This window comes from Thalassophryne amazonica, chromosome 16 (assembly GCF_902500255.1).
Source record: "Thalassophryne amazonica chromosome 16, fThaAma1.1, whole genome shotgun sequence".
NCBI classification, from domain to species: Eukaryota; Metazoa; Chordata; class Actinopteri; order Batrachoidiformes; family Batrachoididae; genus Thalassophryne; species Thalassophryne amazonica.
In genome coordinates this window covers 21,374,799-21,401,720 of record NC_047118.1, presented here as the reverse complement: position 1 = coordinate 21,401,720, position 26,922 = coordinate 21,374,799, and the positions used below count along the sequence as shown (strand labels likewise).

General features: G+C 41.9%; 2 protein-coding genes across 7 annotated transcripts in view; one reads left to right on the top strand and one right to left on the bottom strand.

Annotated features, from left to right (window-relative positions):
* Nucleotides 1–1,498: 1,498 nt before the first annotated feature.
* qtrt1 (queuine tRNA-ribosyltransferase 1) lies at nucleotides 1,499–18,398 on the bottom strand. Its single transcript, XM_034191062.1, has 9 exons — nucleotides 18,109–18,398; nucleotides 16,201–16,269; nucleotides 15,474–15,612; nucleotides 10,687–10,881; nucleotides 8,573–8,711; nucleotides 8,403–8,478; nucleotides 8,214–8,323; nucleotides 7,951–8,035; nucleotides 1,499–3,088 (listed from the first exon to the last, which is right to left on the bottom strand). The coding sequence occupies exons 1-9, from the start codon at nucleotides 18,385–18,387 to the stop codon at nucleotides 2,936–2,938; spliced, it is 1,245 nt and encodes a 414-aa protein (XP_034046953.1). The 5' UTR covers nucleotides 18,388–18,398; the 3' UTR covers nucleotides 1,499–2,935.
* A 206-nt stretch (nucleotides 18,399–18,604) lies between these two features.
* Nucleotides 18,605–26,922, top strand: part of dnm2a (dynamin 2a) — a 62,884-nt gene continuing 54,566 nt past the window's right edge. For 3 of the 6 annotated variants that reach the window (XM_034190818.1, XM_034190816.1, XM_034190814.1), the window contains exon 1: nucleotides 18,607–19,066. In XM_034190818.1, coding sequence (XP_034046709.1) covers nucleotides 18,906–19,066 — 161 coding nt within the window. In that variant the 5' untranslated portion in view covers nucleotides 18,607–18,905. Of the gene's footprint in view, nucleotides 19,067–26,922 lie in introns of all 6 variants that reach the window. The other 3 variants (XM_034190817.1, XM_034190815.1, XM_034190819.1) reach the window with 2 other exon arrangements.

Sequence of the window (26,922 nt, the reverse complement as noted above, 5' to 3'; positions counted from 1 at the left end):
TCAGAATAATAGTAGTGCTATGTGAATAAAAAGATTAATCCAGGTTTTTAGTATATTTCTTATTGTTACATGGGAAACAAGGTACCAGTAGATTCAGTAGATTCTCACAAATCCAACAAGACCAAGCATTCATGATATGCACACTCTTAAGGTTATGAAATTGGGCTTTGAGAAAAAAAAGTAGAAAAGGGGGTGTTCACAATAATAGTAGCATCTGATGTTGACGCTACAAACTCAAAACTATTATGTTCAAACTGCTTTTATAGCAATCCTGTGAATCACTAAACTAGTATTTAGCTGTATAACCACAGTTTTTCATGATTTCTTCACATCTGTGAGGCATTAATTTTGTTGGTTTGGAACCAGGATTTTGCATGTTTACTAGTGTTCTTGGGGTCATTGTCTTGTTGAAACACCCATTTCAAGGGCATGTCCTCTTCAGCATAAGGCAACATGACCTCTTCAAGTATTTTGACATATCCAAACTGATCCATGATACCTGGTATGCGATATATAGGCCCAACACCATAGTAGGAGGAACATGCCCATATCATGATGCTTGCACCACCATGCTTCACTGTGAACTGTGGCTTGAATTCAGAGTTTGTGGGTCGTCTCACAAACTGTCTGCGGCCCTTGGACCCAAAAAGCACAATTTTACTCTCATCAATCCACAAAATATTCCTCCATTTCTCTTTAGGCCAGTTGATGTGTTCTTTGGCAAATTGTTACCTCTTCTGCACGTCTTTTATTTAACAGAGGGACTTTGCGGGGGATTCTTGCAAATAAATTAGCTTCACACAGGTGTCTTCTAACTGTCACAGCACTTACAGGTAACTCCAGACTGTCTTTGATCATCCTGGAGCTGATCAATGGGTGAACCTTTGCCATTCTGGTTATTCAACAGGTGCTGGCTTCATCCTTAAATAGGGGACACCTGATTCACACCTGTTTGTTCCACAAAATTGACGAACTCACTGACTGAATGCCACACTACTATTATTGTGAACACCCCCTTTTCTACTTTTTTTTACTAATAGCCCAATTTCATAGCCTTAAGAGTGTGCATATCATGAATGCTTGGTCTTGTTGGATTTGTGAGAATCTACTGGTACCTTGTTTCCCATGTAACAATAAGAAATATACTCAAAACCTGGATTAATCTTTTTAGTCACATAGCACTACTATTATTCTGAACACACTGTAGTTGGCTTTGTAGAGTGTAGTCTATTGTTGTTGTAAAACACCCACTCTGACTGAAAATGAATGGCAGCTGGTCGCGTTGCCTCTGTCTCTTCCTGCTAATGTGACTAAGGAGTTGGAATTTGTCAAGTTGCATTTGCATGTTGGCCATTCCATTGTTTTCAATGAACAAATAGAAAATCTATGATCGTATGTGCTGTCAAAAGTATATTTTTTTATTGCCGCCACAAAAAAAACAACAAAAAAAAGTGTTTACCTTAAAAAACAAAACAAAACAAAAAACAGACAATAACAGTAACAATTTCAGTGCAGAGACATCGGATTTTATATCAGATAAACAGGAATAATTTGTGATATTGCAGTGTAGTTCAAATTGTAGCTTCACACAAAGTCAACTTTTTAAGTAACAATCTTTCTGCTTTCCAAATAAAACACTAAAATTCTCTTCTATCTTTTAATTTAACAACCACCTGGTTTCACACAGAAAGAGGACAGTAATTCTGCTATAATGAGCAGTATGACACTTTTTGTGCAGATGTGTGAAAGCACCATAAGAGCTTTGAGGATGTTTAACGTGAAACCTCAACTATACTTAACGGTAAAAAGCAGATTAAAGCTGACTTTTTCAAAGCACAATCCTTTAATAACATAAAAATCATGTGTGAAAGTACAAAATTTATGTTAAAAATGCCCTTTTATCCCCAGAGTAGAAGTCTTTCCATATAAATATTACCTTGGCTTACCTTTTATCATAAGCTTTTATCAATCTGCTCTTAAACATACACTAAACCAATTATTTCTTTTGTGTTTAAAAGTGCCTTTGACAGATGTTTGCCTGTGACTCTTTACATCAGTGCCTGCAGGTAGAAGATGAGAATTAAACGGCTGCAAACTGTTGACTAAAGCCACACGCAGCAGGTGCTATTCAAATGGACTAAAATTAATCATCTGATATTATTCACCCACAGCTGAGCCTTGCTGAACAAACAACTGTGAGATCTCCAAGTCTTTTTTTCCTCCAAATTGCAAATGCTGATTAAATAATGAATATAAAGGTGTTGTAAGATTATTTCAGTACCAACTTTTGCATCATTTTTTTTTACCTTCATGTCTTTCCGGATCTTCTTCTTAATATAATATTAGATTTTTTTTTTTTTTTTTTTACTCAGACAGCAGACCTGCTGCTTGTTGTGATGGCGGGTTTTGTCTACTTTGCCCTCTGGTGGTCATGACCCATGCATGCAACCTGAGCTGTGCTTCATCCATCTGCTCAAACACCGGCTGACAACAACTACGCTGTGGTGTACCTGCACAAAATATAAATAGACATTTATTAAGTTTGCACCTTTTGCAAAAATGAATGATGCATTTACAAAACCTTACAATGCGGCTGATAGGCCAGTAAAACGTTTCATTTAAAGTGGGTGGGCCTAGTCGTGTAGCCATGGTAACAACAAAAAATGAGCAAATCGGAGTCGTTTCAAACCTCATTTAAGCCAGATACAGTTTTACACCATCACAATGTTTATTCAGGGGACAATCTGCAGAGGGCTTGCAACAATAGACAAACATTATCCCTGCAGATCAACCTTGCTGTCGAGTGTGAGTAAAAAACAACAAAAAACACCAAAACATTCTGCTAATAAAATAAAAAAGTCATTTAAAAAGATCTAAAATGTTCAATTTGTTTGGAGCACGTTCAGGGGAAAAACACACAGCTGCCTTCCACGGTTTATTCCAATGTGATGCCGACGGAGGCCAGAGCGTCCACAGCCCAGCTGGGGTACTGGTCACGGGAGGGGAACATTCGCTTCATGAAGGCCTGAATATACTCAGGGAAACGACCTTCCACGATGCTCTGTCTGACTGAGCGCATCAGACTGAGCTGCAAAGACAAAGACAAAATAAACATGTTTATTGATTGTTTCTTCTGAGCCTTCAGAGGGTCAATGATGGAGCCACCTAAGGTCAAAAGGGGGATAGAGACATGCACTCCACCAATGAGTGCATGTGCATCGGTCACACTTTCTTGTGCCAATTACACTCAGGACAAAATTTATTGCATTTTCACCACATTTGAAACAGACATAGAAAATGAGCCCATCTCAGAAGGTCATGAATTTGAGCATCGGGTTTTGCCAAAACCCTCTAAGGACTGCCTGCTTTACTGAATATAGTACTGAAAACTGTGACCATGGTAACTTGAACAAAATTCGTCCGGTTTTCACCAAATTTTAACTGGACATCATGAATGAGTGTATCTTATACCGGTTTGAATGTGAACAGGATTGAGTTTCAAGAAAAGCCTCTATGGACTGCCCATGTGACATTAATATAAACGTGAAAGGTCACTCTGACTGTTGTTTGTGCGCATGCACCGAACAGCAGTTTGGTGTATTCAGCCTTCTTGGAGTCCCTGAATGGAGTCCTGTATGGATCTCCCATGGGGGACTCCATTGTTCTGCTGGGGGACTTCAATGCACACGTGGTCAATGACAAAGACACCTGGAGAGGTGTGATTGGAAGGAATGGCCTCCTTGATCTAAACCCAAATGGTCGTTTGTTGTTGGACTTCTGTGCTAGTCACAGACTGTCCATAATGAACATCATGTTCGAACATAAAGATGCTCATAAGTGTACATGGTACCAGAGCACCCTAGGCCCTAGGCTGAAGATCAATGATTGATTTTGTGATCATATCATCTGATCTGAGGATGCATGTTCTGGGCACTCAGGTGAAGAGAGGGTCAGAGCTGTCAACTGATCACCATCTGGTGGTGAGTTGGATCAGAGGGTGGGGGAGGACTTTGGACAGACCTGGTAAGCCCAAATGGATAGTGCGGGTGAAATGTGAATGTCTGGAGGGGCCCACTGTCTGACAGATCTTCAAGTCACACCTCTGGCGGAGCTTTTCTAGCATCCCTGAGGAGGTTGGGGCATTGAACAAGAATGGGCAAAGCTTCCATTGCTGAAGCTGCAGCAGGGAGCTGTGGCATGACGGTCTTAGGTGCCTCCAGGGGCAGCAACCCTTGAACACTGTAGTGGAGACCGGTGGTCAGGGAAGCCGTCCGACTGAAGGAGTCCTTCCAGGATATGTTATCTCTGAGGACTCCGGAGGCAGTTGCAAGGTACTGACAGGCCCAAAGGGCAGCAGCCTCTGCTGTGGGGGAGGCAAAGCAGCGGGTGTGGGAGGAGTTCGGAGCAATCATGGAGAAGGACTTTCGGTCGGCACCGAGGTGCTTCTGGCGGACCGTGAGGCACCACAGGAGGGGAAAACGTGGGAACCATCCAAGCTGTCTATAGTAAGGATGGGACTCTGTTGACCTCAAATAAGGATGTCATCCACTGCTGGAAGGAACACTTTGAGCTCCTGCATCAGACTGGATTCCCGTCTATAGTATAGATTCCCTGGGGCCTTGCCTGGGTTGATGAAATCTGTCCAGAAATGCTGAAGGCTCTGGGTGTGGAGGGACTGTCTTGAGACGTCTCTTCAACATTGCATGAAGGTCTGGGACAGTGCCTAAGGAGTGTCAAACTGGGGTGGTGGTCCCCATATTTAAAAAGGGGACCAGAAAGTGTGTGCCAATTACAGGGGCATCACACTACTCAGCCTCCTTGGTAAAGTCTACCTCAGGGTGGGATTCAGGAGGGTTCAGTCGATCTGACTGAAGAGTCGCAATACGGATTCTGTCTTGGTTGAGAAACAACCGACCAGCTCTTTACTCTCACAAGGATCCTGGAGAAGGCGTATGATTGGGTAGCCCAGGAGATACTGTGGGAGGTACTGCGGGGTATGGAGTGAGGGGGTCCCTTCTAAGGGCCATCTCACAAAGTGAGAGCTGTGTTCGGGTGCTTGGCAGTAAGTCTGACTCATTTCCGGTGGGGTTTGCCTCTGCCAGGGCTGCGCCTTGTCACCCATCCTGTATGTGATATTCATGGTCAGGATATTAAGGCATAGTCGGGGGGAGGAGGGTTTCCAGTTTGGTGGGCTCAGCGTCTCATCACTGCTTTTTGCAGATGATGTGGTCCTGTTGGCTTCATCAGCCTGTGACCTCCAACACTCACTGGATTGATTCACAGCCGAGTGTGAAGCGGCTGGGATGAGGATCAGGACCTCTAAATCTGAGGCCATAGTTCTCAGCAGGAAACCGATGGATTGCCTATTCTGGGTAGGGAATGAGGTCTTGGCCAAAGTGAAGGAGTTCAAGCACCTTGGGGTCTTGTTCATGAGTGAGGGGACAATGGAGAGTGAGACTGGTAAGAGAAACAGTGGAGCAGGGGCAGTGCTGCTTTTGCTTTGTTGTACTGTTGTGATGAGAAGGAAGCTGAGCCAAAAGGAGAAGCTCTTGATCTACTGGTCAATCTTCATTCCTACTCTCACCTATGGTCATGAGGGTTGGGTCATGACTGAAAGAAGTAGATCGTGGGTACAAGCGGCTGAAATAGGCTTCCTTAGAAGGGTGGCTGGTGTCTCCCTTAGAGATAGGGTGAGAAGTTTAGACATCCGTTTGGAGCTTGGAGTAGAGCCGCTGCTCCTTCGCGTTGAAAGGCGCCAGCTAAGGTGGTTTGGGCATCTGGTAAGGATGCCCCCTGGGCGCGTCCCTAGGGAGGTGTTCTAGGCACGTCCATCTGGGAGGAGACCCCAGGGAAGACCCAGGACTAGGTGGAGAGATTATATCTCCACACTGGCCTGGGAACGCCTCAGGATCCCCCAGTAGGAGGTGGTCAATGTGGCATGGGAAAGGGAAGTCTGGGGTTCCCTGCTTATCCGAACCCGGATAAGCGGTTGAAGATGAGTGATGAGTGACAGTGACTACCTGTAGCTCCTCTGTTCATTTGTGTCATGTTAAGTACTACACACCGTTCTCCTTTGCGTTGTCGGATTATTCTTTGACACCGCCCATCTGTAGCTGTGTGTAAAGTGTTAATGGTGATTTTCTTTGGTCCGATCCCCGGTTGTTGCTGCCTTTCACTGCCAGTGTCTTGTTTTGAGTTCCCCACTAACTCCTGTGTTTGCCACTTTCTGTTTGTTAGAGTGGACTGCAAAACTGCTCATTAAATCACTTTTGTTTTCCTGTTATTTCTTGTGTGGTTACTGCCTACTTCCGAAACTGCTCCCACATCAGAATGTGACATTAGATCTGTACCTGAGCTAATTAGCCACAAAAAACAAACAAGGAAATCCTGATCAACATCCGACTGACAGAAATTATATTCCTTTTGGAGTTAAATTTCAACAGTAGAACCACCAATATTCTATTCACCCAAATCCCAAGTCAGCCATACAGCTGGATGGGATGTATTTATTTTCAAATATGGTATCAGAACACAGTGTGAGTGTATATCTCCTAATTTATCTACCAAAGTGATCATGTCAAATAAATGTGCTAATTACTGGAGATGCTCAACACACGTGTGTATTCTTGTCGTGTTTGAACAAGAGTGTTATTTATTTATTTTTTCCTCCGTGAGAGCAGGTCTGTGTCCTCAGACCACGTCAATTCTCTGGGATGTCACTCTGAAGGCTGCGGTGCAGATTATGGATAACCAACATGATTCTCGTACACAGAATCATCGTCTTCATCTGCTATTTTTATTGTTGCTCCCCATTAATAACTGTAATAAAGACGGCAGCCCTGTGAGACTAAAATGTTCATTCCACATGAGAAAACCAAACTGTGGCACGAGTGAACACTAGAGACACTATGAACAGTGCTCTGTAACATTTAGAAGTACTTATATTTTAAAATACCGCTATTAATCATTAGAGCAGATTTTATTTCATCTAAAGTGCACAATAAACTATGAGCAAGATGGCCTAGAAATACATTCAATTGAATGAAAGACAATGAAATAAGACTGATTTATATTTGGATGAGTTTGAATCCTGATCACTGAATTGCTTTTTGGTAATTTGACATCAAAATGAAGACAATACAAGTCCACAGTCTACAGTAGGGACATTTTGCAATGTAGCAGGTTGTGCACGTTAACACAAAAAAATTAAAAATTTTTCCCCTCTGGAATGCATTGGACTATCAGGTGGAACTCAGGCGTGGGAGATCATCAGTCATTCTCAACAGCATTTATTTTGCAAACATCGAAAAGCTCTTTAAATTGACTTCATGTGCTCCAAAAAAAAAAAAAAAAAAAGTATTACCAATTCTGGTCACGTGGTAAATGGACTGCATTTATTTTGTAAATCTGCTCATTCAAACTTAAAATTTATAACTTTTTAAAACTTCAGAAAGCCAAGATTTTTTTTAATATTTTTTACAGTTTTATGTTGAACAAATCTGTGGCTGTAGCACAAATTTGTTGTGTGTCCGCTGGTTCACACAAGATTCACAGATCAACAATATTTCCACGACTGCTAACTTAAGTCTTCATGTTAAAACGACTTTATAGCCAGTTACGTTTATAAAATAAGTATTTAATAGGTGTTTGACTCAAGTGTGAAGCACAACAAGAAAAAAGTAGCTGTGATCATCACAGCTTCAGTGCAGCTGACTAACGTGCTGCAGACAATGTGGACGGTATTGGGTAGTCCATGTCAACCCCCCACCCCATTTTGAAGTCATACTTCAATTAGATGAGACAATTTGAGTAGGAAAGAGGGTTAGATAATTTGGCAGTTCAAAAAAGTGCAACGAAAGTACTTTCTTTGTTCTAATTAGTTCTGGTGGCAAATACATGAACAGTTTTTTAGAGACGTGATGTTTTGTGCAGGACTTGTCCCATACTGACCTGGTAGGCAATGTTGTGGATGGTGATATGATGCAGGGCTGCAGTATCGATCTTAAACAGAGCATGCAGATATGCACGACTATGTCTGAAAAAAAAAAAGGCATATTACAAGGAACGTCCTTTGAGTAATACATCTGCACTGCTCTAACATTGATTTCTGTCCTGGTGAAGAAGAAAAACAAAGGGGTTTTGGCAAAGTAAACCCTCGAGACTTGCAGAATGATAAACTGCATGTAATGTGTTAATTTATTTTCTTCATTAACCTCTTGCACGTGGGACACTGGCAGTCTGGATCTATAGGTTGGAAGTCCTTAGCGTACTGCTTTTGCTTTACCTGAAGTGATCCCCAAGGCACCAAGGCAGAGCCAAACCTCTGAGAAAGAGCCAGAAACACAGTTAGAAATCATTTATCCATCCAGCTTCTCTCAGTGTGTGAATTAAAGATAACCTACGGCAGTTCGAGTAGGAAATACACAGTCAAACATATCGCATCCCAGAGCAACACACACCACCAGGTCGACTGCATACCTGAAGCAATGAAAATCATACGGCATTTAGATGCCACAGCCGAGTAAAACACACGGTTATCCAGAGGAATTATACACAATACAGGCAAGCATACCCGACACCCATGAGGTAGCGAGGCTTTTCTCTTGGCAAGTGGTCTGTGCTTAGTGTGACCATCTTCCAGAAGTCATCTTTCTCCTCTCCTCCACTCAGCCCACCGATGGCAAAACCAGGAACATCACGCTTAGTCATTTCTACAGGAAAGGAATCAGATATAAAAAGTAGAATTTTAACCGCTTAACATCCAGACTGAACTAGTATTAAAATGTATCTCCAACATATATTTAAATTTTGCATGCAAAACACAAATTGCTCAAAGTATTGCTCAAATTTCCTTTACACAATATTTGACAGTAAACATCTTGTATCACTGGTGCCCTTTCAACATTGTGACATTTTGAACTCAGATCGTTAGAATCCGAGCTGCTTGCCACCTGTTTGAGTTACACATAAATTCTTATTAGCACTTTAAATTCTTATATTATTATTATCAAAATGTATTTACTTTGAGGAGTATGCAAGTCTACTGTATGGGAAGCTCACTTTTTAACACATTGGGGGCAAGTTTAACAACAGAGCTCAGTGTAGCACATGTGCACTCCACAGTATGTGCCGTTATTTCACATAAGGACTTTTAAATTTCACAAATAAACAAAATGGACAAATAGACATGTGAGAGACAATATATTGGATGATATTTCATGCAGTCTGGACAACCTAAAACATGAGATGACATAGCTGGAGAAATGAACAGTGGATTTTTGCGGGAAGCCCTTGGCATGTGGTGCGTGCCAAAAGGACTTTTAAATAAAAAAAAAAATAAGCAAGATGGACTAATAAACATGCAATAGACAACATGCTGGATGTCATTTGATGCAGGTGAACACAGACTGCGGACTCACAGTGCTGGAAACACTACAATGAAAATGTGACTCCATTTGATTTGATTTTATTGCCTCTTTAATTTGGGATTTTTGTACATTGTCGTAGCATATGTTTATTATTAGAGTTTCTTTTGTTTAGTGTATTTATTCCTGAGAAAGCTATACTGTATATAAATAGTTATTATTACTGTAAGTCCCTTCAGCTGCTCTCTTGTTCACTTTTTACCAAAACTGGTGCAACTTTAACTTTTGATTCCTGTACAAACTGAAATTGACTTTTGTTACCATTTTTGTTGTTTTTACCCCATAAATCCATAGAATTTAGTCATAGATAATCAAAACTAGGCCAGCACAGCGGCTTAGTGGTTAGCACTGTTGCCTCACAGCAAGAGGGTCATAGGTTCGATTCCCACCTGTGGCCTTTCTGTGTGGAGTTTGCATGTTCTCCCCGTGTTTGCGTGGGATCCCTCTGGGTGCTCTGGCTTCCTCCCACATCCAAATACATGCAAATTAGGTGGACTGGACACTTTAAATGGTCCGTAGGTGTGCGTGCAGGTGTGAATGTGTTTGTTTGTTTGTCTATATGTGGCCCAGCGACAGACTGGTGTCCTGTGCTATGACTGCTGGGATAGGCTCCAGCCCATGTGACCCTTAATTGGAGTAAGCGGTTGAACATGAGTGAGTAATCCAAACTATACCTTTTTGAAATCTTTATGATCAGACAAATAATGTGGTACACTTTTCAATATGAACGGAGCATTTTTAAATTTTGACACCTGTGTAATTCTTCATTGACCACCTATAGAAAATTCAAGTCGCCGGTCTGCTTTTTCAAAAGAATAGTGTCTAAGGAGTATTTGGGCCAAATGTGGTGCTTGTATCACCATTTGAAAGATGCTTCTGTAAATATTTGTTATGTGCTGCACTAATTTTGGCTGTGGAGACACACACACACACACACACACACACACACACACACACACACACACACACACACACACACACACACACACACACACACACACACACACACAGGATTATTATTAATAATGAACTTGTGATTTTTCCATATATATATGTTGCACTGGAGTACAAGTCACAGGACCTCTCAAGATGGTGAAAAAAGCAAAAGAAAAAAACCCTGCAACACACAGTCTGGAAAATACGGTGCATTGATGGATCTGATATATTTGAATAAGAGAAACATGACATGTTGAGCTTCTAGTTCATGTAACCAACTTCCAAATATTTTCAAAGCACTCAAACATAAAATTAGGCTCTTTACCGTCTATACAGGTCTTTCGCAGATCGGCATTCAGTCCACCCTGAATGATAGCAAAAAGGTTCTGTTTGTCTGGATTTTTGTTAGCTGAAATGCAGCGGTCCAGCCAGCGGATGGATCTATGCATTGCTTCCTCCACACGTGGTCCCGTCACAGTGCTGCTTACTACATCATCCAGCTGCATCATGATGTCTGACCCTGAATGATTAAAAATATACCTTTACAAATTGAAGAGTACAACTTTTTTATTTGTTACATTGTAACAATAATCTCAAACACATGGCCTCCATTCCATCCACTATTAATTTGGTTTGCATAATAACATCCAATATATGTTCTACATTTAAGCTAAGTTTAGTTTCAGTTATGTAATCATCTTGACACATCACAAGCCACAAATTAATCATTGGTGCCGTCACAGGAGTAGTTACCAAAGGTACTACATACCTCATATATCCTCCTGACTAACAGGATATACACTCAACAAAAATATAAACGCAACACTTTTGGTTTTGCTCCCATTTTGTATGAGATGAACTCAAAGATCTAAAACTTTTTCCACATACACAATATCACCATTTCCCTCAAATATTGTTCACAAACCAGTCTAAATCTGTGATAGTGAGCACTTCTCCTTTGCTGAGATAATCCATCCCACCTCACAGGTGTGCCACACCAAGATGCTGATTAGACACCATGATTAGTGCACAGGTGTGCCTTAGACTGCCCACAATAAAAGGCCACTCTGAAAGGTGCAGTTTTGTTTTATTGGCGGGGGGATACCAGTCAGTATCTGGTGTGACCACCATTTGCCTCATGCAGTGCAACACATCTCCTTCGCATAGAGTTGATCAGAAAAAGTCTGGGTGGAGTAGCGCTTCTACTTAAAGTGTGAAGCTGTTGGGAAAGTGTAGGAACACGGACCCACAACAGGGGGCGCAAATGAACGGACAATGGAGAAAGTCAAATCACAAAGTTTTACTGTTGTGAACTCACACAACAAACACAACAGATTACAAATACAGCAGTAACCGAATTCCAAAGGTGTCGTGTGGGCAGGCTCGACGATAGGAGACGTCTGTCCGAGTCGAACCGGAACCACCCGATTTCCTCTGCCACCGAACCCCGGGGATACTGGAGCCGCCAAGTCCCGAACCCCAGGTGGCCACTGCCTCCGCTCGTCGGATCCGGTACTGCTGGCAAGGAACAGAAACAGTCAGGTGTGGGTGCGGCTGCACCCAGCAACACACAGGGTGGAAACACCACCTCCACCTCTTGTCAGGAAAATACAGGTGAGTGCAGGAATGTGAGTACTTATCCAAAATACAGTCTCCTGCTGTCTTTTCTCTTTCTGTGTAAAGGCAAAAAGTATTTAATGGTCAAAAGATGATCTGTTTGGCTGGATACGTTACCTCCTTGGTAGAGCGATATCTCGGCAATGAGGTGGAGATGCCGTCCTGCTGATATACCTCCCTGTTGATTGATATCAGCTGTCTCATCTCAGGTGATGGGTGACAGCTGTCACCCTGGCTGCTCCTGTGAGGCGGCAGCGCCCTCTGGTGCCTGGAGCCCGCACTCCAGACAGGGCGCCCTCTGGTGGTGGTGGGCCAGCAGTACCTCCTCTTCAGCGGCCCACACAACAGAAGCCACATTATGTGTGGCGCAAACATTTGCCAGAAATGGATCACTTTTGCCAGTTCCAGATCACAACAATCTGTGTCACTTTGAGGGCATTCCTGGCATCTGGAGCCCTTCTAATGCAATGATACACACTGTACCAGAGAATGTGTTTTGAACACAAAATGATAGAAATAATACTTATTAAATGAGAATTTACTTTGTTTCGAAAAGTGCCATTATACGTTTTTACGAGCAAAAAATGAAGTGTGGAGGTGAGATTTCTCCCGAAATAAAAAGTAAAAGCCCCCACATTCATGTCCATTCGTGATGTTGAGATGACCCCCAAAGTCTACAAGGTTCACAACTACAGACACGAGGCTGCTGCTTCAGTGATCCACAACTGGCAAATTTTCGCGTCGGAGATAAATGTGCGCAGCAATTAAACAGCAAGACATAACACACTGACATTTTCTTCCCAAGTAAGTAAGTATTTTCTCACCTTTGCTATGTTTTAGAGATCGTTACTTTAAAACTTGCAGGAATGAGTGAGTCAGAAAAAGCGCGCACACCGCAGACACCAGTATTTTTGATTCCTCTGCTGATCACAAGGATGGCTGGATCTGGTCGAGCTTGTGGTCATTTGTAGACAAAACATCAATCTTTCCATTGGTACCAAGTATTAGCTTATTCGTGCTGATTACGAGAAACGGCGGCACAAAAACTACAGCAGTGATCCGGAACTGGCAATGATCCGGAATTGGGCAAGTGACTGTAGTCAACATTTCAATGACTATTACAGCGTTCCACTGGTGGAACGGCGTCGGCGTGTATTATGGGGCTAACATTCTGTTGGCTAACACAGAGCCCAACGTTATCTGAGGACAGTGGAATGTACAGGCGCCAGACTTTTTTTTTTTTGGACAGGTTTTTTTTTCCGCACGGCCTGGGCAAGGTATTTGGAGAGCTAGCTGTTGCCCATGCAGCAGGTTCCCCCTCTCCACTCTACCGGTGTGGTCCAAGAGAAGGGCAGAGAGCCGATACAGCTTGGCACTGATGTCATCGCTGGAGTTGCCAGAATGAAGCTGTGACACCGAACTGCCTGTAGGGACTCCAGCTCCTGATTATATATACACTCAACAAAAATATAAATGCAACACTTTTGGTTTTGCTCCCATTTTGTATGAGATGAACTCAAAGATCTAAAACTTTTTCCACATACACAATATCACCATTTCCCTCAAATATTGTTCACAAACCAGTCTAAATCTGTGATAGTGAGCACATCTCCTTTGCTGAGATAATCCATCCCACCTCACAGGTGTGCCATATCAAGATGCTGATTAGACACCATGATTAGTGCACAGGTGTGCCTTAGACTGCCCACAATAAAAGGCCACTCTGAAAGGTGCAGTTTTATCACACAGCACAATGCCACAGATGTCGCAAGATTTGAGGGAGCGTGCAATTGGCATGCTGACAGCAGGAATGTCAACCAGAGCTGTTGCTCGTGTATTGAATGTTCATTTCTCTACCATAAGCTGTCTCTAAAGGCGTTTCAGAGAATTTGGCAGTACATCCAACCAGCCTCACAACCGCAGACCACGTGTAACCACACCAGCCCAGGACCTCCACATCCAGCATGTTCACCTCCAAGATCGTCTGAGACCAGCCACTCGGACAGCTGCTGAAACAATCGGTGTGCATAACCAAAGAATTTCTGCACAAACTGTCAGAAACCGTCTCAGGGAAGCTCATCTGCATGCTCCTCGTCCTCATCGGGGTCTCGACCTGACTCCAGTTCGTCGTCGTAACCGACTTGAGTGGGCAAATGCTCACATTTACTGGCGTTTGGCACGTTGGAGAGGTGTTCTCTTCACGGATGAATCCCGGTTCACACTGTTCAGGGCAGATGGCAGACAGCGTGTGTGGTGTCGTGTGGGTGAGCGGTTTTCTGATGTCAATGTTGTGGATCGAGTGGCCCATGGTGGCAGTGGGGTAATGGTATGGGCAGGCGTCTGTTATGGACAAAGAACACAGGTGCATTTTATTGATGGCATTTTGAATGCACAGAGATACCGTGACGAGATCCTGAGGCCCATTGTTGTGCCACATCCAAGAACATCACCTCATGTTGCAGCAGGATAATGCGCGGCCGCATGTCGCAAGGATCTGTACACAATTCTTGGAAGCTGAAAATGTCCCAGTTCTTGCATGGCCGGCATACTCACCGGACATGTCACCCATTGAGCATGTTTGGGATGCTCTGGACCGGCGTATATGACAGCGTGTACCAGTTCCTGCCAATATCCAGCAACTTCGCACAGCCATTGAAGAGGAGTGGACCAACATTCCACAGGCCACAATTGACAACCTGATCAACTCTATGCGAAGGAGATGTGTTGCACTGCATGAGGCAAATGGTGGTCACACCAGATACTGACTGGTACCCCCCCCCAGTAAAACAAAACTGCACCTTTCAGAGTGGCCTTTTATTGTGGACAGTCTAAGGCACACCTGTGCACTAATCATGGTGTCTAATCAGCATCTTGGTGTAGCACACCTGTGAGGTGGGATGGATTATCTCAGCAAAGGAGAAGTGCTCACTATCACAGATTTAGACTGGTTTGTGAACAATATTTGAGGGAAATGGTGATATTGTGTATGTGGAAAAAGTTTTAGATCTTTGAGTTCATCTCATACAAAATGGGAGCAAAACCAAAAGTGTTGCGTTTATATTTTTGTTGAGTGTATATATATATATATATATATATATATATATATATATATATATATATATTTATCAGAGAAAATATGAAAAAATTTCCAGTCCTTGCTCTTAGCTGCATTATTTGTCAGGAAACACTCAGCAGTAAAGGCTAAAATTTAAAATGTTACACAACTAGTGGTGTAATTTATTAATGACATCACCTGAAAGGCTTCAGTTTAGCACCACCAGCTTTGTGCCTTTCTCAAGAACATTCAGCTCCAATATTGTTGACTGTGCTTTTTTTTCTCTCTTCTTCCTTTGATTGGATGATTATTTAAGTGGCCACCTGAGAGGTCAGAATTTGTCCAGTGGCTCTTGGGTAATATGAATTTGAGACCAGAACATTCTGATTATTCAAATCAATTTACTCATAAATGAAACAGAAAATAAGACTGCCGCTGACCCAGACTGTTCTGTATGCTGATGGATTTCTCAGGACTGAGGAGAATCTCCTTGCCATCATAGGGGGACTTGAACTTCACCCCTTCCTCTGTAACCTCTGAGAGTTCAACGAGAGACACCATCTGAAACCCTCCACTATCCTACAAGGAGAGGAAGGTGAAACACAGAACTTTAACTAAAAAAAACTTGTATAATTTTTAATGAAAAAAAACTGAAATTTGAGAGCTGTAACACAGAGCTATGGTTTTAGGACACAACCACTTCTATTTCTATCTATAAACCAAGATGCGTCTATGTGTTTGTGGCTGAGATATCTCTCTCACTGTTTGTCACATCGGCCCCAGCTTTCGGATATGGCTTGCGCATGGCACAATGATGTGCATCCTTTATTATGAAACTTTTTGGGATTCATCTTCAAAACCTTTATTTTGAAGTCATCATCATTATTGGCACAACGCAGAATGTTCTCTTTGACAAAGATGAGTCACTCTCTGCCTTAAACAGATGCCATCTCTAAGGCGTTCACGGGGGAGAGACAGAAGAAACAAATTAAAGAAATAAATAATACACAAACACTCTGACAGATATGCAAGCCACAAGACACACAGACACTTCTTGCTTTATTATCACAAGGTGGAACGGCAGCTTCGGCAAAGATCAACAAAGCTCCCACTTTTCTGTAGGAATACATACTTCCTACAAGCACTGCACTAGTTTATTCAACTTACTGTTAGAAGATTTCTTTTCCAGTTCATGAATCCATGGAGACCATTGGATTTCTCAATCAAGTCAGGCCCCTATGGACAGAAGAATTATACAAGTTAGCACAAGTCACCATATGTCAGTCAACTCCATCCATCCATCTTTTGAATATCAGTTTCATTCATTTTTTTTGAGTGAAATTGTGCCAGCGTAGTGGGTCACCACATCCACACAAAAGAGCTGCCTTGGGTTCTGTACAGCAAACACCGAGTCTGACAACTTGTCCAACCCACCCTCACAAAATTATACGAAATATCAGCTTCACCATTCAGGAAATACAGCCACATTTATACATACAGCTCACCAATTTTAAAGGCGGTTTCCTTTAGACAAGTCAGTGGTGGATATGTTAACTTTTCCAAGTCGCTGAATTCGTTATGGACTTCATTTGCATCAATCAAAAAGAAATGCAAACAATATGACATTGTATGGTAAATCATACGGTAAATAAAATGTGGTTGCTGATGTTCTTTCACAATACAAGTATACGGTAAATAAAATGTGGTTGCTGATGTTCTTTCACAATACAAGTAGCAGACCTGAACAGAGTCTCCCTAAGTAACCGTTCATTTGACACAAAGTCATTCCAGTGGTACCAAAGAATTCCCAGAAGAGACCTAGTAGAAAATACATCCAGGTATTAACTTAAATCACTGTTCGGTAAATGTTATTCAGAAAAAAAAAAAATCATGCACCAAACGATCCTAAAATGTAAGCTCATTTACTTATTGAGGGGTACCTATGGTGTAAAAATCAAGTGTCTCCTGTGTGTTGTTCAAAAATTATTGTGTCTGTGTGCACACACACACACACACAAATCACTATAACTTTATTGCAGAAGGGGTGGCTCTGTGGTGTAGAATTTAGATTACCAATACACATACCAGGGTTCGATTCTAAACGTGCTAAAGGTTACCTGTGTTTTGGGTGACACTTTCTCTGCATCACCCCAGTCCACCAAACTGTAAATGGCTACCGACCTTGGCTGGAGAAGTAACCTGCTACAAGCCTGTGTCCTGTCCTGGGGGAGTCACTCTCATCCACCTCACACTGCTGTATACAGGGATAAGCAGGAGCCTGACAGACCTCACAGTCTGCATATGACTTCTTCTTCTTAACAATCAAATATGTGTTCCATGCATCATAGGAAAGTGGAACAAAAGAGATGTTTTTCGGAGCTTTGGACACTGGCTGCCACTTCAAGCAGTGCACTGTGCACTTTTGAATTCAGAATTAAGCTCTAAGCTTATGTTTCTTCTGCCTATGGCCCTTACAAATCTCTCCCAAAAACTCTTGAAATTTGAAAATGAATTAATTAATTTTCTAAATCTGCTTATTCCCGTTAAAGGTCATGGGCTGCTGAAGCCTACCTCAGTGGTTAAGGGGTGAGAGGCGGGGTACACCCTGGATAGGCTAACACAACAGCTCTGTACAGTTTTGGAAGTGTAGCATGGTATCTATGTTTTGTTTTGTGTATTTTGTGAATTTGAACTATTCCAGACCATTTCAGAACTATGCTCTTGCACAAAAATCCGGGATCTGCACAAAGCTGTGGTTTAGGAGTAGAAGTATTGCTCAAATTTCCAAGCTTTTCATGCATTTTGTAAAAATTACACCCTAACCCAGACCCTTATTCCAATGATGAAAACTCAGAACCATTGGAGGGCTATTGTACCAATACTGTATCATACACAAACTGTGAATTATAGCAACAGTGTGCAGGTTTTATTCATAAACAAACAACCCCTTTACCCCTAAGGTATACCAAGTGTATAGGTATCAAGTGTCTGCTGTGCACAAACACACAAACCTGGCAGCTAAATTTCAAACATTCAGGTCACAATAACAGAGTTTTACACTACAGAATTACATACCGGTCTCATACCCAGATGGTAAGTGTTTCCCAGACAGATCTGACAGCCCAGAGCCTGTAGCTGGTCCGCACTGATCCCCTTCATGGTTCCCTGAGTGCCCACGGGCATAAAAACCGGTGTACTGACAGCGCAGTGCGGTAGAACTAAATCACAAGCTCTTGCTTTTGTCACTGGACATTCAGCAATTATTCGCAGAGAAAGCGTAGAGAGTGATTTCTTTAAAAACATGTTATTTTTACACATGTTTGTCTCGGCGCCGGACTGTACGACAGCAGCCATGACACCCGCAACACGTGACTTGTGGAAAGCGACGACAGAATTCACCAATAGGAAACGAGTTTGGACTTTTTTTGTATGAAAGGTACACGCCTTTTCGCTAGCCAATCCAGATGTTATCTTGGTTAAGGAGCAGTGAATTCAACCAATGAGCGGCTTCGTTTAGCAGGGAAGAGGCGGGTCTAAAGTCACCGGTTTCGATCGGATGTCGTTTCTCGGCTGACCGGATGGTGTTTGTATAGAGGAAGTTTTGGTTTTCCGAGTTTCCTCATCCGTTTCGGTTGACGTTCACTGGAGTTTAAAGCGCTTAATTGAACGCGAAATGGTTTTAGGGTGACTGTACTTACTGGTAAAAGTTAAAGCATTTTCTGTGGCGCGTCGTTTTTAATGCGACGGAACGACGGCGTAATTTGAGAGGACTCTGCTGCTAAGCTAACGTAACCAAGCTAATTAGCGCGGCTAACGTTAGCCCCAAGGCTGTGTGCTTGTGAGTTGAGGGGGTTCTCCGAGCTCTAGAAGCCATGGGGAACCGGGGCATGGAAGACCTGATTCCCCTCATCAATAAGCTCCAAGATGCTTTTTCGTCCATTGGCCAGAGTTGCAATTTGGACCTTCCTCAGATTGCTGTGGTCGGTGGTCAGAGTGCCGGAAAAAGCTCAGTCTTGGAAAATTTCGTTGGGAGGTGAGTTATGTTAATATTTCTCGAGCTTACCTTAAATTTACTGCCTGTGTTACATATCTGTCAACCCCTTCGAGGTGTTCCCTTTCCTGTGGCACTTGTCTGACTCTTAGAGAGGGAAAAGTGTGGGCAGTTATCGACAAGTTTTTTTTATTTATTTATTTTGTCAATATTTATACAGTTTGAACAGTATATCGATTTGAACAGTGTCTGTAACAATGAGCATCACTGATCTGCCTCAAACAATGTTGGTTGTTCAACTTACAGTGTTGTCTGGCATGTGTTACGCTGTTGGCACAAACTGTGTCAACAGTGTAACGCGTGCATGTTGTTTGCACACGCACAATGCTTGAAACATCACACCACTGATACATTGATTATATTAGACAGCCACCAAATTTAATCAACATTGAAGAACAGCTACAAATGACTGACAATGAGTAGTTGAATTGAGTCAGTGTCTTGAACGAGAGACAAAATAAAAACAATTTTTTCAGTACTCGCTGGTAAAACTCAATTTGCGACCGTAAAATCCAGCATGAACGTCCGCGAATCATCAGACACAACAGGGTTATTCCCTAAATACTAACACCATGCTTTTCTTTCCAAATACACCTGACGTCTGTTTCTGAGGATGGCACAAGATAAAGGCACAAATAAAACCTTCTTACCTGTCAGTCGGCTCGGTTTATCTACATAAATACACAAGTTCTCCATTTTTCCTGCACACAGCCTGTTCAGATCAGGGGCTGATCCAGACAAAAAGAGGATGCAACGGCCCCACAACACCCTTAAAGTAAAGGTCCTGTTTTAAAGACATTTTGTCATACTACTACTACTGCTGCTACTACTATTACTACTTATAATAATAATAATAATACTAATACTATATCAGTATTGCTCTGCCTAAGTTTTACTACAGTTCTCCAGCAAGCGGAATTGTCTTTTTTGTTGGTATTTTACGAAGGTCTTGCCGTCCTATGAAGCCGTTCATTGTTTTATTAAAGCTGCTTTTGTGTTAGTTTTTTTTTGTGTGTATAACTGTTTGGAAAGTGCCACCAGAATGTCATTGCAGAAATGCAATGACAGTAAACATCTATTCTATTCTAAAAATATGTTCATGTAATTTAACTTTTCTGTGTAACTAAATTGGGGTGTGTGAAGCACTGTCTTATTCTTTTTAAGCAGTGTCTAAGCTAGGGCATAACCGGGTGTGAAAATACCAACACAGCACACATTTGCTGCACACATGCCTGCTCCAAGACCACCAATAACCAACAAAAATCTATTTAAGCATAAAAATTCAAAAAGAAAAAATAATATGGCACCTTCAACTGCACCACAGACTAAAACAGTTAAATGTGGTCTATTAAACATTAGGTCTCTCTCTTCTAAGTCCCTGTTAGTAAATGATATAATAATTGATCAACATATTGATTTATTCTGCCTTACAGAAACCTGGTTACAGCAGGATGAATATGTTAGTTTAATTGAGTCAACACCCCCAAGTCACACTAACTGCCAGAATGCTCGTAGCATGGGCCGAGGCGGAGGATTAGCAGCAGTCTTCCATTCCAGCTTATTAATTAATCAAAAACCCAGACAGAGCTTTAATTCATTTGAAAGCTTGACTCTTAGTCTTGTCCATCCAAATTGGAAGTCCCAAAAAACAGTTTTATTTGTTATTATCTATCGTCCACCTCGTCATTACTGTGAGTTTCTCTGTGAATTTTCAGACCTTTTGTCTGACTTAGTGCTTAGCTCAGATAAGATAATTATAGTGGGCGATTTTAACATCCACACAGATGCTGAGAATGACAGCCTCAACACTGTATTTAATCTATTATTAGACTCAATTGGCTTTGCTCAAAATGTAAATGAGTCCACCCACCACTTTAATCATATCTTAGATCTTGTTCTGACTTATGGTATGGAAATTGAAGACTTAACAGTATTCCCTGAAAACTCCCATCTGTCTGATCATTTCTTAATAACATTTACATTTACTCTGATGGACTACCCAGCAGTGGGGAATAAGTTTCATTACACTAGAAGTCTTTCAGAAAGCGCTGTAACTAGGTTTAAGGATATGATTCCTTCTTTATGTTCTCTAATGCCATATACCAACACAGTGCAGAGTAGCTACCTAAACTCTGTAAGTGAGATAGAGTATCTCATCAATAGTTTTACATCCTCATTGAAGACAACTTTGGATGCTGTAGCTCCTCTGAAAGAGAGAGCTTTAAATCAGAAGTGCCTGACTCCGTGGTATAACTCACAAACTCGCAGCTTAAAGCAGATAACCCGTAAGTTGGAGAGGAAATGGCGTCTCACTAATTTAGAAGATCTTCACTTAGCCTGGAAAAAGAGTCTGTTGCTCTATTAAAAAGCCCTCCGTAAAGCTAGGACATCTTACTACTTATCACTAATTGAAGAAAATAAGAACCCCAGGTTTCTTTTCAGCACTGTAGCCAGGCTGACAAAGAGTCAGAGCTCTATTGAGCCGAGTATTCCTTTAACTTTAACTAGTAATGACTTCATGACTTTCTTTGCTAATAAAATTTTAACTATTAGAGAAAAAATTACTCATAACCATCCCAAAGACGTATCGTTATCTTTGGCTGCTATCAGTGATGCCGGTATTTGGTTAGACTCTTTCTCTCCGATTGTTCTGTCTGAGTTATTTTCATTAGTTACGTCATCCAAACCATCAACATGTCTATTAGACCCCATTCCTACCAGGCTGCTCAAGGAAGCCCTACCATTATTTAATGCTTCGATCTTAAATATGATCAATCTATCTTTATGAGTTGGCTGTGTACCACAGGCTTTTAAGGTGGCAGTAATTAAACCATTACTTAAAAAGCCATCACTTGACCCAGCTGTCTTAGCTAATTATAGGCCAATCTCCAACCTTCCTTTTCTCTCAAAAATTCTTGAAAGGGTAGTTGTAAAACAGCTAACTGATCATCTGCAGAGGAATGGTCTATTTGAAGAGTTTCAGTCAGGTTTTAGAATTCATCATAGTACAGAAACAGCATTAGTGAAGGTTACAAATGATCTTCTTATGGCCTCAGACAGTGGACTCATCTCTGTGCTTGTTCTGTTAGACCTCAGTGCTGCTTTTGATACTGTTGACCATAAAATTTTATTACAGAGATTAGAGCATGCCATAGGTATTAAACGCACTGCGCTGCGGTGGTTTGAATCATATTTATCTAATAGATTACAATTTGTTCATGTAAATGGGGAATCTTCTTCACAGACTAAGGTTAATTATGGAGTTCCACAAGGTTCTGTGCTAGGACCAATTTTATTCACTTTCTACATGCTTCCCTTAGGCAATATTATAAGACGGCATTGCTTAAATTTTCTTTGTTACGCAGATGATACCCAGCTTTATCTATCCATGAAGCCAGAGGACACACACCAATTAGCTAAACTGCAGGATTGTCTTACAGACATAAAGACATGGATGACCTCTAATTTCCTGCTTTTAAACTCAGATAAAACTGAAGTTATTGTACTTAGCCCCACAAATCTTAGAAACATGGTGTCTAACCAGATCCTTACTCTGGATGGCATTATCCTGACCTCTAGTAATACTGTGAGAAATCTTGGAGTCATTTTTGATCAGGATATGTCATTCAAAGCGCATATTAAACAAATGTAGGACTGCTTTTTTGCATTTACGCATTATCTCTAAAATTAGAAAGGTCTTGTCTCAGAGTGATGCTGAAAAACTAATTCATGCATTTATTTCCTCTAAGCTGGACTATTGTAATTCATTATTATCAGGTTGGCCTAAAAGTTCCCTGAAAAGCCTTCAGTTAATTCAAAATGCTGCAGCTAGAGTACTAACGGGGACTAGAAGGAGAGAGCATATCTCTCCCATATTGGCCTCTCTTCATTGGCTTCCTGTTAATTCTAGAATAGAATTTAAAATTCTTCTTCTTACTTATAAAGTTTTGAATAATCAGGTCTCATCTTATTTTAGGGACCTCATAGTACCATATCACCCCAATAGAGCGCTTTGCTCTCAGACTGCAGGCTTACTTGTAGTTCCTAGGGTTTGTAAGAGTAGAATGGGAGGCAGAGCCTTCAGCTTTCAGGCTCCTCTCCTGTGGAATCAGCTCCCAATTCAGATCAGGGAGACAGACACCCTCTCTACTTTTAAGATTAGGCTTAAAACTTTCCTTTTTGCTAAAGCTTATAGTTAGGGCTGGATCAGGTGACCCTGAACCATCCCTTAGTTATGCTGCTATAGACTTAGACTGCTGGGGGGTTCCCATGATGCACTGAGTGTTTCTTTCTCCTTTTGCTCTGTATGCACCACTCTGCATTTAATCATTAGTGATTGATCTCTACTCCTCTCCACAGCATGTCTTTTTCCTGGTTCTCTCCCCAACCAGTCCCAGCAGAAGACTGCCCCTCCCTGAGCTTGGTTCTGCTGGAGGTTTCTTCCTGTTAAAAGGGATTTTTTCCTTCCCACTGTCTCCAAGTGCTTGCTCACAGGGGGTCGTTTTGACCGTTGGGGTTTTTACGTAATTATTGTATGGCCTTGCCTTACAATATAAAGCTCCTTGGGGCAACTGTTTGTTGTGATTTGGCGCTATATAAATAAAATTGATTGATTGATTGATTTAGTATTCAGTATTCTTACTATGACTAGATGTGAAAATCCTTTGATGAATCAGTACAATGCTGTTGATGGAGTATTCCTCTCAGTTTTACTACTACCTTTTAGCTTGGTTTTGTTACTAGGAGTAGTTTTTTTTCAATCCCTTGGTAATCGGTACAGTGCTGTTGATGAGGATTTCCTCTCGATTGGAGTTGGATTGAGGGATGTCCACCTGGTGCCTCCAGTACAACACATCATCAGGTGTGCACCCCAGCTTCATTGGGTGTTTCAGTTTTTTTATCACAGTACACCCTCACCCGAAGCTGGCCCACCACAGCCTGATCACGTCTGAGTGTGTGTTGCACCAGAGGCTCCACGACGTCACTTGGCACCCCATACCATCTCCCTCTGCTTCAGCCACACCCAGTGACTGCTTCTTTTGGCAGTAGCCGCAAGCTCCTTGATGGCCCTCCACCGTACTTGTCCTCTGATTCCAACCTCCTTTAAGAATAGTAGAAATAAAAGTAAGAAGAACTTTATTAATCCCAAAGGAAATTGTTTTGCCAGAGGGCTGAAACAGTAAACTTTGCTCTTTTTTTTTTTACTGTGAGAAAAGTGGGTACAACATGTTAATGCAAAAAGACTGAAGACACTTGCACAAGATGTTGACAGTATTGCACATAGGTCTTAGTAACTGAAAAACTCTGATCGTTATGTATTCATTCTGTAGAAGGGGGAGTTGTTATACAGTCTGACTGTCACAGGTAGGAAGGACGTCCTCCTTTAGTAGCCTTGTGGTGGAACTAGCCACAAAGCCCCTGCAACTCACTTCCACTGGATGCACATATACTTTCCAGCCCCGGTCCACTGCTTCAGTCCTCAAGTTGTGCACCATTTACAGTAGTTGTGGCATCAGGTGTGTCTGCCTTGGATGAGGCTTGTCTCGCATCCCACCAAGATGTGTTTCAGGGTTACTGGGGCAAGACACCGGAGACAGACCAGATCCTTGCCAAACCAGAGATGCAGATTAGTTGGAGAGGGCAGGATGTCTTATGTGGTCTGATGGTAAAGCTCAACATATTAGACTCCATGTTCCACACTCACTCCAAGTGATCTTCCTCTTGTCACCGCCATCCCACCTCATCCAACAGCCATGCTTGGCTTGGGACACAGCTCTGGCACACCTGTCTGCTTCCTCCTGGTGGTGCACCTCATCAACCACCAGTCGTCGATGTTCAGCTGTAGTAGCCTTCTGCCATGTGGTTGTTGTTGCTGCACCCAAACCTAGGCCCCCTCTGCCATGTTGGACTTGGCCCACTATATCCTGATGTCTTATAGTAGACTTTCCTGTGTCACTGCTGCACCTGACCTCCACTTTCTCCCTGTAGGTAAATTGGGAGCAGCATGTCTGGACAAGAGGGACCCGGGATTCTGTGAGGGTCATTTCAAGCCTTGCTTTAGAGCATTTATACTCCTCCACTAGGGGTGAGATTGGCAGGGAAAGGGTTCCATTGCCATATAGGCCTATGGTGCTGAGTCACCTGGGTAATCTTAGCCATTTCCTTACCTGCGCATTCACCAGTCACTCCAGCCGATTGGCATGGGATAGGGTGACCTCATAGATGGAAATTGGCCACAATGATGAGGGGCAGCAGGCCAAACTGAAAGCACCAGAGTGTCAACTTGCTTGGGAGAGCTGTGCTGTTGATCAGCTTGAGGCCATCGATGGTATCCTGCCTGAGTTGTTCCACCTAGATGACCAAGATTCAACACAGTTTCATTTCAGAAGACCTGCACTCTTACAGTGTGATGGAAACTGAACACCTTTAGTCATCGATCTAGTCATAGGTTAGTTTTTGCTTATATTGCCTTTTTCAAATGTGAAACTATATTACCTTAGACACACTTTGCTTTTGTGGCATCATTTGCCACACTGCCTTTCTTGGCACACTGCAGGACACTTGGGTAGCTTCTGAAATTATCAGCTGAATTAATTTGAATCCAAAATTGATTTTGAATTGAATTGTGACCCCATGAATCAGAACCTAATTGTGGGATACTGAAAGATTCACATTCCTACTGTACAGTATTGCAGTGGCGGTAGTATTTGCCATATCTTTCCTTGCTTTGTGAATGTAAACTGATCTCCATTCCACATTATTCACTATCTCAGTTTTTACCTCTCTCATCAAGTGTCAAGCTCTACAGTCACCTCAGAAAACACCACAAGCTTACATCTGCGGCAGACACAACTTCCCTAATTGTATTCCTCTTGTTACTCTTAATAGCAATACAGTAGAGTTAGAAGGAATAAGCTTGATGTCTCTCCAGTCTATGTGGTGTGAATGTTAATGTGGCACATTCCTTGCAGGCTTGTCCTGTCCCACATCAGAAGTGAGATCACCCTGCAGAAAAACAAAACGTGTTCACCATAAACAAGCTGGTTTAACAGGTTTCCACCCCAATCAAAAAGGCACATCATGTAACCCAACCCAGACACAGGGAACAAGGTACACTCACACACATACACGCAAGCAAACCAGCAGAGGAGAGGAAGTACATAGGCCTTTAGCCTGTTTCTTACAGTATAAACACACAGGCAAGAGCATGTCATAACTGCTCTAAGGCAAGATCATGGCTCACAATATGCTAAACTGTTATGAAAGTGTAACACAAAGGTCAATTTTTCAAGTTACATGTTTTATTGCAAACTAGCTTGAAATTGTAGTACACATATATTTCTTTCATGAACCACAAAGCTCAAGATAACTCATTAACTAAGTTTAAAAATTTCACTTTTCCATTATGGAAAAGTGAAATTAATGAGTATGGACCCTTGCGGATGTTATTTTTGACGGACAATTCTCAGGTTGTTTTCAACTTGTTATAATTTCTTAATACGCGTATCTTTTATACAAATTGACAATGTATATTGGAGTATACATATTTCAAAGTAGAATGCCCATCTAAGTGTAAATGTTAGCTATAGTTTATGCGACTTTTAACCATCTATATCTCCCACTTGGTTTTGACAGACGGCATAACATCCGCAAGGGTCATTTTTAATTTAATTTTTTGTACTTAAAATTGACTCAAGGGCCTTTTATTTACATTTAATTTTTCATTTCATGGGTTTTCTATTGACTAACGCACAATGCAGTTGCCTTGAGGTTGGTTTGAAAAAAATATGACCTGGTTGAAAAAGTGAGGTCCAATCGTGTTATAATATGTGATGAAA

Coding starts and splice junctions, on each gene's coding strand:
- qtrt1 (XM_034191062.1), bottom strand. CDS start 18,387: ATGGCTGCTGTCGTACAGTCCGGCGCCGAGACAAACATGTGTAAAAAT. Junction 8,479..8,572: donor CGCTACCTCATGGGTGTCGG/GTATGCTTGCCT, acceptor TCATTGCTTCAG/GTATGCAGTCGACCTGGTGG. Junction 8,324..8,402: donor TATTTCCTACTCGAACTGCC/GTAGGTTATCTT, acceptor GCTCTTTCTCAG/AGGTTTGGCTCTGCCTTGGT.